We start from the raw sequence: 10,891 nt of genomic DNA, 5'->3' as shown, positions 1-10,891 counted from the left end.
GAATATATACATAATGTTCTTTCATATGGTTAAAATTTTGAAGGTTGCTTTCAAACCAAGTTTAAAGCTTATTTTTTTCTTACTTGCTTTTTTTATCCCTAATTTTTTTTAATTTGATGTATTTTATTCCTAAATTTTAAGAAAATTATAAATTTTACCTTTTGTCATTTATTCATAAATAAATACAAAAGTTTGAAGTAAAAATTTTCAAAAAAAAGTTAGGGGTATAAATCGCCAAAAAATAAAAAAATTTGAGGATAAAATTGTCAAAAATAATAAATTAGGGGTATAAAGTGTAATTATGTTAATAGTAAAATAATGAGAGTAAAATTTACAAGATTCTTAAAAATTAGGGATAAAACACACCAAATGAAAAAATTGGGGTGAAATTTGTAAAAAAATAAAAAAATTGCTATAAAAATACAATTAAACATTTTTTGAATAGCTTCTGCATTTTGCATTTGGTTTTTTTTTTTTCAGAAAATACATTATGCCATTTCACTCATAAGAGAAAAGAGATACAATGTATTATAAGTTTGAATTAAACTTGGACTACGTACCAAATTGCCAAGTTGTTTTTGAAAGAACAAAACAACCATATTCATCTCACAAACAAATTTTGGTTCCAAAGCAATATTGTTGGCTAAAGATAGCGACATCGATGTTGCATTTGATTTTCCCCGAAGGAGGTTTTTTCCATCGTGACAACGATAAAGGACACAGTTTCCAAGTGTGTCAATGTTGGATACATGTCGAACTTGCATGACTGCATGCATTATGAAAGGAATTGAAGAGCTAAGTATTCAGAATTGAAGAGTTTAAACTAAGATGCTGAGATCGTGTCTGGATTATTCCATACCTTATCATAGCAAGTTTGTATCAATTATCATGAGATAAAAACTGGAACAAGTCAAAGAGCAATTTTGTTATACCTTTAGCTTGGAGAACTTTGTCTTCTTAAAATGTGAATTAAATTCGGTTGAGTGATTAAATTTTCATTATTTTTATAGTTTTTAATGTGAATAATAAAAAAATTAATTAAAGACAAAACTCTCAACTCAAGAGTTACCGCTAAAATAAGATTAATATGTTTGAGGGGTTAACTGAGACTCAATGTAAGAAAAAAGAAAGAAACAAGATATTGAAATGGGATTAAGGTTGCTTTGTGTTGTTTAAATGTTTGTGTTTGATGGCGAGGAAGGAAAGATAGGGAAAATGAGGGGATATGTGAGTAAAAAAGAGAAATAGAATATAATTAAGGTTGTTTGGTTGAGATAAAATAAAGTGAAATAGAAGAGAAATATTTGAACTAAAGATGTTTGAGAGGTAAGAAAAGAAAAGAAATAAGTTTGGTAAATTAATGAAAAAGTTGTAATTTTTGTTGGAATCCTAAACCCTAAATCCTATAAAAATTTGAAATTTTGAAGTGTTTAAGTTGTAATTTTTGTTGGATAAGTGGTCTCAATAACTTAAGAGGGGGTGAATTAAGTCTCACACTATTTTTCACTAACAAACTTTTAACCCCTTTTTAAATGATAGACTCATGATGCAGAAGAAGAAACAACAATCAATTTAATAATGTTCTTTAAATGTGCAAGACAAAATTGATTGCAATAAAATAAATAAGATAAGAGAAGAGATAATTGCAAACTCGATTTATACTGGTTCAGCCACTTCCCGTGCCTATATCCAATCCTCAAGTAATCCACTTGAGATTTTCCCCATCTCTAAAAATCCTTTACAGACTTTGAACGCACATTGGGATCCCTCACCCTTATGTTAAAGATTCTCCAAGAGACAATCAGTCTATTGATTACAATTCATTCTCACAATCCAAGAGACAACTAGTCTCTTGATTACAACTGAGTTCAAGATGAACAGAAAAATTTCTCTCCTTTAGAGTAAATTATACAAATTGAAGATCCTAGAAGAATTCTCAATAGATTTGCAAGTGTTTGCCCAAAAGTTGTTGAACGAGCATTTGACAATTAAGTTCTCTTAAAATATATCTCTCTTCTGGTACTTGATTATACTGCTTGGTAATCGATTACCAAAGCCTTTGATCTCTTGGAAACAATTTGTTTTAAGGCAAAAACCAATCAACCACTGAGATTGTTTGAGACCTTATCTTTTTTTTGACCTTGAATTAATCTTGAAGCAATGCTTAACCTTTGAATGTTTGTTGAAGTAACCTTGTAAGCAACATTGTTTGATTCTACTTTGACATCATCAAAACTTTATATTCATACATTCACAATTTTTGAGCAAACTACTTTCTTAAGCCTTCAAACTCATTTATTAGTATTTTTTGTTATAAAAAGCTCTTGAAACACCTTATGTATCCTAAGAGAAAAAATTATGAGCTAAAATCTATATATCTAAGAGCTAGTCTAGTCTTTGTGCATCCACCTTAAACAAATATGTCCATATGTATAAAATCACAAGTAACTTGTTAGGAAATAATAGTTATGTTAAAATACTATATAATTAATAAATTTTTAGTTTAAATATGTTTTTTTATTCTTGCAATACATTACTTTTTTTTGTCTTTATAAAATTATTTTTCTTAAAATGATTCTTATGAATTTTTATTTATTTTACTCACTATTATTTTATTTTAGTCATTCTAATTCATCTTTTTTTAGTCCCTATAATATTTTTTTTTATTTTGAATTATTTTTTTTGAAAAAAATATATTTAATAGAGACTAAAAATAAATTATCTATATATTACAAGGATAAAAGTTTTAAAAAATATTTAGTTTCAAAATCATCTTTGTAAATTTCATTTTCTCTTAAAATTTGATATTTATAATTTTTTAACTTTGGTATTGATATGAAGTTGCTTCATAAAAAATAATAATAAATCTTCATCAAAAATCAAAAACCATAAGTACACACTAAAATTAATTAAAATTCAAATCCCAGAGTATTTAATTAAAAAACACATATTATTATCATTTGTGTCAATTATTATTTATCTATAATTATTATTCTATTCATTAAAAAATATAATTTACAAGGAAGAATGCTAAAAATTATGCATCACATGAACAAATCATATCATATTTAAACCTAAAATTTAAACATGAAAAAGCGTCAGTTTTTTTTGGTAAAATGAAAATAAAAACTTTCCTTTGTATTTTTTAAAGGGGAAATGGAGGAAACGGAGGTCCCTCAATGTAGTAAAAAAAAAAAAAACCGTGTTGTGCAATCTCCCAAGCGGTGCGGTGTGGGTTGCTACTGCCAAATCTGAACCGTCTATTATTTGCATCACACTTCTCTCTCTTCCCACCCTATCCTTTTCAGTTTCCTCATTCCCCCCACATTTTCCGTACACACTCCCTTCCACACCACTTACTCAACTCATTACACATCATATACATGTTGACACAATAACATAATTAATTAGTTCAAGAATAAGTAATTTTTTTAATATACTGCGGTTCAAGAATAATCTAAAGTATAAGAAAATGTATTTTTGAAAAATTAGTAAATATGGTTTATAAATGAAAATAAAAAAACATAGAAATTTAAAATTGACAAAAAAAGTACATTTCCTTATTAAAATCAAGAAACTTTTCGTTATTCATATAATGTAAAAATATTTAAATATAAAAAATTATTGTACTACTTTAATTTTATTAGCTCATTAAATTAAAATTTTTAAGCTAATAAGCGTTCAAAAAAGCCTAACTAAACAAATTTAATAACTTATTTTTAACCAAATAAACTTGGTAAGTAACTTGTACATGGAATAAACTAATTAAGTAACTTATAAACAAATTAATCAGTTTCATGCTAAAGTAGAATCGAGAGTTTTACTCACCAAATACAAGTACTCAAATCTACTATACTAATACAAAAGTAAATAATATACATTTTTATTATATTAAATAGAAATAAATTAAAAGGATAAAACTTAAAATTGAAAAAAATAAAATTAACTTACTTTAAAAATAACTCTTTTAAAATTATTTCTTATTCTTATTATTTATTTTCTTGAAATCGAAGGATTAATAAAAAAATTACTCTTAATGTCCTCATAATTTACTTAATGAGAAAGAGTCCATATAATTTATATCTATTTATAACTTAATTATATATAAAAAATATGATATTTTGATGTATATATTTTTATATTTATTTTATTTCACAACTATATTTTATTGTACTATTTTATCCTTATAATTATTTTCACAATCTACCCGCTAATTTTTATTTAAAAAAAACATGGAGCTTGTTTCCCTATTATTTAATGACTTATTTGTAATCTAGGTAACTTACAATGTACAAACTATATCTAATTTACCTTACTAAACATGCAAAAAATTAAGGCAAGATAATCCAATAATATAAACTCCAAGATTTCTCTTGTTTGGTCTCGTTTTGAACTCTGAACTGTGCAGCAATACAGCTCATAGAACCCCCACTCGCCACACAACAGCGCGTGCCCTCACTCTCTCTGCCACGAGCCCTTGTCTCCATTCACTCCCCTCATCACCACATTCAAATTCGTTTCTTCCTCAAACACCACTTTCATAGTTTCATCTCCCTCACTCTCATTCAAACACAACACAACACAAAGTGTCACAAACACACACAGTTCCAAACTCAAATCTCGCCTCAAACCTCTCTTGTTCTCGTTTCCCCACTCCCTCATTTTCCTTCCTCTACCCGCATTTTTCTCTAACCACCCCTCACACACTTCACTTATAGAGAGAGAGAAAGTTCAGTGCTTTTGTATAGAATCACCACCCCATTACCCTGCATACACCATTTAATGCATTGATTCCATCTGGGTCAGTCACAATAACAGAAGAAAAAAAGAAAGGAAAAAACCCCTCTTTGATGATGGACACCACTTCATCCCCTTTGTCCCTCCAAACCCAAAAAACCACCTTCCAAGAACTTCCAGAAGCTTCTCCCAAGCCATACAAGAAGGGCATAGTAGCAACCTTAATGGGAGGAGGTTTATTCAAAGAAGACAACTACTTTGTGTCCCTTCTGAGATCCTCAGAGAAAAAAGCCCTTCAGGAGCTGAAAACCAAGCTCAAAGCTTCATTTGAAGACTCTCCCTCTGATGCATCCATGTGGGGAATTCCCCTCCTTGGAGGTGATGACAAAGCTGACGTCATTCTCCTCAAGTTCCTAAGAGCAAGGGACTTCAGGGTTGGTGATGCACACCACATGCTTATGAAGTGTCTATCTTGGAGGAAGGAGTTTGGTGCTGACACAATCTTGGAAGAGGAATTTTTAGGCTTGAAGGAGCTTGAAGGGGTGGTGGCATACATGCAAGGGTATGACAAAGAGGGTCACCCTGTGTGCTACAATGCCTATGGGGTCTTCAAGGACAAGGAAATGTATGAGAGGGTCTTTGGTGATGATGAAAAGCTGAAGAAATTCTTAAGGTGGAGGGTTCAGGTTCTTGAGAGGGGCATCAAGGTGCTTCATTTCAAGCCTGGTGGGGTCAATTCCCTCATTCAGGTCACAGACCTCAAGGACATGCCAAAGAGGGAGCTTAGGGTGGCATCCAACCAGATCCTCTCCTTGTTCCAAGACAACTACCCGGAAATGGTGGCTCGCAAGGTTAACTAATGTGGTTCTTTTTTTTTTGTTGTTGTTTTCTTCAAATTAAGGAACTTGCTATCAATTCATTAATTAATGTCCCATGGCATTTATTTGACTGTGACAATTTTTTTTTTGGACTCATTTGCTTGGTTTGGCTTTTGGGGGGTTCTTCAGATTTTCATCAACGTGCCTTGGTACTTCAGTATGTTGTATTCAATGTTTAGTCCGTTTCTGACTCAGAGAACCAAGAGCAAGTTTGTGATCTCTAAGGAAGGAAATGCTGCCGAGACACTCTACAAGTGAGTCATTTGGTTCCATTTGGTTTGCTTTTTGTGTCTTTTTTTTTTATTTAATCTTTTGGATCTTTTATAACCTTCTGCAATTCAAAAATCAAAATCCACTATTTTAGAGCATTTTGGCCCCTCTCAAATTTTTTATTATCTCTATTAAGATTTTTAAAGTGGTTGAGATCTTGTCTGCTTTCTAGTTTCTATACTGTTCTGAGATTTTGTTCACTGTTATTATTATTACTTAAGTTGTCCTTGCGTTGCTTTCATTTTGTGGTAACTAATATAGTTCCAATTTTCCTTCTTTTTCTATTTTGGGCTTGCTTTCTGAAGGGAGTTGTTTTCTTGTGTTCAGATTTATGAGACCTGAAGACATTCCTGTTCAGTATGGAGGACTGAATCGGCCCAGTGATTTGCAGAATGGTCCCCCAAAACCTGCATCTGAGTTCACAATCAAAGGAGGAGAGAAAGTGAACATACAAATAGAAGGAATTGAGGTGATGATTCACCCCCATTACTTATGCATTTTTCCATCAACTTATTTTAAAGAAACAATAATGACTTTTGCTTTTTTGAAAAACTATACTGTATTTTATAAATAGTTAGTAGAGCAAAAGATTTTTTTGTACTGACATCTAATAATAAATTATGATGATTTCAAGTTTGTTGTTTTTTATAATTATAATATACCTTTAAAGTCATAACAATTACCAATTCTGATTTCTGATTGGTGTAAAAGGGCATACAAATTAAACACAATAATGCATCCCAAACATTCACTTGTTCTTCCCTATGCTGATTATGATTACTCTTTTTGTCATGCAAATGGGTTCCTTTTCAGACTTAATATGGATTTTCTATTTTAAATTTAATGCTTAATAATAATTTTGATACAATGGAACTAAGGAAGATTAGTTGGTAATTAACTTCTTTTTTGGGTGAATTAGGCTGGTGCAACTATCACATGGGACATTGTAGTGGGAGGGTGGGACTTGGAATACAGTGCTGAGTTTGTGCCAAATGCTGAAGGAAGCTACACCATAGCTGTTGAGAAGCCAAGGAAAATGGGGGCATCAGAAGAAGCAATCCACAACTCATTCACATCAAAAGAATCTGGCAAAATGGTACTCTCGGCTGACAACACTGCCTCAAGGAGGAAAAAGGTTGCTGCATATCGCTACTTTGTCCGCAAAAGCAGCACCATTTGAGAATGGCTATTATTAAATAGTTTCTAGGACCTTCTTTATTAATTAATATCTTGCTTGTGATGTTACTTTTTCTACCTTTTTTTGGGTTAAATTTTTAGAGGGTCTTCTTATTTATGCTTCTGAACTCATTAAAAGCCTGTTTCACAGGTATTAACTAGTAGTAGTTTATTAACTAGTAGTAGTTGTGGTGGTACTAATGTGATGTAAAAAAAGAGAGAAAAAATGGTTGTTGTGGTGGTGGTAGCATATGGCTTGGTATAGAAGGAAAGCAAGTAAGTTTGCTTATATAGCATTACCAAATTACTGTTTGTTGTCCTTCACATTGTGGTGACTCTTGTTGCAAGTGAGTGTGTGTGCGTGCGTGACCATTGATTGTATTATTGTTGTCCTTTTTGGACACGTGGTTATTTGTATGTTGCAATCTAGAGGCATCATCACTTTGTGAAGGAGCAATCTATGGTTTATTTATTTATGATTTATGATTTGAGGTTTCTGTTTTTGTGAGGGGTTTGATTGGTTTAAGGGAAAGTACTTGAGATGTGTCCACGTAAAATGAAAGGGAAAAATTCCGGGGGTGGATATTGACAGGACTGTGCATTGTAAGAGAGGGGTTTTGGTTTGGTTACTTTGTATAGAAATAATAGATTTTATTATAATCAATGTATGGAACTAGAGGGTGAGGAGAGTTCCAAAGAAAGAAGCAGGAATAGGAATAGGTCAGGGGCAGTGACTGACAACGTGTTCAGAGGGTTAAGATTAGGTAGTGGAGCCTCTTTCCTTGCTTTATATGTTTTCCAAGAGTGGTGCCAATTCTGGTTTGGTAACCATTTAACTTTGGTATTTTAATTGGGTCCCCTTTCTACCCTCTCCATTTTACCTTTTATGCATACACATCGATTTTTTAGCCTGAGATTAAGGATGCTAATATTATCAATGTACTATTGAGGTGTTTGTAAACACATTCTTGATATTTGGTATTATCTTTTTGGGTTCTTGGTTGGCTAAAAAGCAATTTTTTTGGGGGGATTATTTGAACTCAATTTATTTAACATGAGTTCAGATGGGTTAAAATTGGGTTAACATGTTCCTTATTTTAATATTTTTCATTTAATTAGTAAATATTTGACTTGCACTTATATTTAATTTGACTTATTTTAAATCTAGTTATCTGCCTTTTGTAGTTTAACTTGAAACATTAAACTTATCTTATTTTTTTATTTTTCTTGTGTGTTTTTTTTTTTATGAAAATAAGGTGAGTAGGTTTATCCAACTCACTGATTTAGGTGCGTCAAGTTAATTTTCTTAAACTTAAATTAAGCCAAATTTTGGAATGAAAAGAAGTTTTTTTTAGATGTGTTAAAATGCTCTTCTTTATTTTATAATCTTTATATGCACTTTTATATGACTTTTTTTAAAAAAATTTAACCAAATTCTCTAAAGAGCTGGTTAATAAGACCTTTACTTATTAGTAAGCATGTGGTGAACCAATTATTGTGTTAAGCATGTTGGAAGGTTCATTTTCACATCACTACCTCCTAATGAAACTCTAATTTAATTTTCTTACATTCCTTTTTCTTTTCAATAATATATTTCAGTACTGAAGGGACAGGCTTAAAGAGAAGAGAGTAAATATCAAGATAAATAATGTCTCCAAATTGCGTACCATATACATTGGAATGGAGTATTTGTTGTTTTGCAATTGGAGTAGTACACAATGTCCTCTCATCATAGGGTGTGCATTGATTGTAGTAGTTTGCTGTGACAAATGACAATTGTACACCACACCTTTAATTCAAACCACTATTGGAAGCTTTGACATGGGAAAAGGAACTCGTTATATGAAAAATTGCCATTCATTGCATCTGCTAACAAGTACAGCAGAATTCTTCAGTAGCAATGAAAGGTATCGCATATTTTCGCCAGAATAGAAGACTTAATGGCAACGCATTGCTCTGAACGATTGGTTGAATTTTTTGCCTACCATTGAAAATTAAAATTTACTAGCTGCTGGGCCTTTACAAGGGATCATGTACTGTGTTTGTACTGTTGTAAGTGGATATGAATCCTTGACAATTTAAGTACATCTGTACATGTTTGGATGAGTGTGATAAAAAATGATTTTGTAGTCAAGTGATTTTTTCTTGTTGCTAAATTACATATTTTGTCCTTTTTATGTTTTAGTTTTGGTTTAGTTTGATTGTTTGTTTTAGAAATTTTATTTGTCTCTAATATTTTTAAATAGCCTCAAATTAGTCATTGCTACCAATTGCTAAACGCAACAGAAACATGTTCGCAAGTTTTTTCACAAGTAAACAATTGATTAGTGGTAATTACTTCTTGCACCACATTTTTTTTCTTCCTACATCTCCCAAAAAACAAGAATACCCCTCACCAGACATCCTGTGTCCTTGCCTCTCCCAAAAAATCCCAGCCATGAAGCCTCCATAACCACTACGCCCCAACACAATCACACCCCGAACACCATTGTGCACCCAACACCACCGTGTCCTCATGGGATTTGTAGCTGGTAGTGCTCCTTGGTCTATACCTTGGATCTCAACACACAAAGGAATGAAGAGAAGGAGAAGAAGGTGTCGGTGGAATTTGTGGTGAGAAATGAGGGGATAAGGTAGGGCATATGCGAATGGGGTGTGAGATTTTACATTTGTGTGAAAAAGAGAAATTTGACCTTTTACACTTTTAGAATACCTATTCCAAAATATGATTTTTCATATTCCATAATAGGCATTTTGGAATATCCTTTTGGATTACTTATTCCTATTACGAAATACTTGTTATGAAATAAGATTTTCATATTCCAAAAATAGGAATAAGTAATCCAGAAACATATTTTAAAATACAAATTTTAGAACATGAAAATTATTATTTTGGAACAGGTATTTTGGAAGTGTATACAAAATTAGTGTCTTATGAATTTATGAATCTAGAATGGGGTTGCACTTTACACCTCTTCGTTGGTCTTCGATTCCATTTTCACTTTGTTCCTTGCACCAAAGTCATCAATGGTGGTGTTGGGTGGTGTTGTTTGCGTGTTGGTGGTTGGGTGGAGGTGGGGCTACAGTGGTGGTGGTGGTGTTGGAGGGGTAGTTTTGCCTGCTTGGATTTTTGGGAGGTGCAAGAAACAAAAAATGGAATGTAGGAAGTAATTCCCTTGATCAGTTGACCCATAAAAAGTCTAAAGCCCAACATGACACCTAACCAAAAGAGCCTGGAACCACCGATCCATGCCTGACCCAAAAGAATTACATTTCCTTCTTGGGCCAAGGGCCATGATGCTATTAGCATTCCCACACCGAGCATAATGTCATCATGGAGTTTGATTAGCTTGACAATTATATTGACAAAGAGATATGAGTAATAGGTGAATTTTCATATTCTTATTCATAGGTAATGAAGAGATACAAGGTTACATACAAACCAGCTTAACAGAATCAGTAACTAACTTTAGCAGTAACTAACTTCAGCTTAACAGAATCAGTAACTAACCTTATTCTAACTAATTGCCAGTTATTCTAATTGACTTTCATCCCTTTACACAACTGTAATACCCCCCTCAAGTTGGAGAGTAAATGTTAATGAGTCCCAACTTGTGGATAAAGGAAGAGAAAGCTAGAAGTAGTAAAGGCTTTGTGAAGACATCTACAACTTGGTGTTGAGATTTCACATGAACAAGCTTGAGGATGTTGGACTACACTAACTCACATATGAAATGATAATCAATATCAATGTGTTTGGATCGTTCACGGTGAGCTGGATTGGATGCTAGATCTATAACATATTTGCTATAACAGAAAAGCATGACAGA

The 10,891-nt window shown here is 32.3% G+C and overlaps 1 protein-coding gene across 1 annotated transcript; it reads left to right on the top strand.

Moving 5' to 3' along the window:
* Positions 1-4,454: 4,454 nt before the first annotated feature.
* Positions 4,455-7,537, top strand: LOC100818918 (patellin-6). Its single transcript, XM_006576418.4, has 4 exons — positions 4,455-5,588; positions 5,745-5,869; positions 6,213-6,354; positions 6,805-7,537. The coding sequence occupies exons 1-4, from the start codon at positions 4,851-4,853 to the stop codon at positions 7,063-7,065; spliced, it is 1,266 nt and encodes a 421-aa protein (XP_006576481.1). The 5' UTR covers positions 4,455-4,850; the 3' UTR covers positions 7,066-7,537.
* The last annotated feature ends 3,354 nt before the right edge of the window (positions 7,538-10,891 follow it).

Source organism: Glycine max, chromosome 3, assembly GCF_000004515.6.
Source record: "Glycine max cultivar Williams 82 chromosome 3, Glycine_max_v4.0, whole genome shotgun sequence".
NCBI classification, from domain to species: Eukaryota; Viridiplantae; Streptophyta; class Magnoliopsida; order Fabales; family Fabaceae; genus Glycine; species Glycine max.
This window is presented reverse-complemented; position numbering and strand designations above follow the sequence as displayed.

Excerpts from the sequence above, each read along its gene's own strand:
- LOC100818918 (XM_006576418.4), top strand. The coding sequence starts at position 4,851 with ATGATGGACACCACTTCATCCCCTTTGTCCCTCCAAACCCAAAAAACC. Across the intron at positions 5,870-6,212 it reads GCTGCCGAGACACTCTACAA|ATTTATGAGACCTGAAGACA; the intron begins GTGAGTCATTTG and ends TCTTGTGTTCAG. Across the intron at positions 6,355-6,804 it reads TACAAATAGAAGGAATTGAG|GCTGGTGCAACTATCACATG; the intron begins GTGATGATTCAC and ends TGGGTGAATTAG.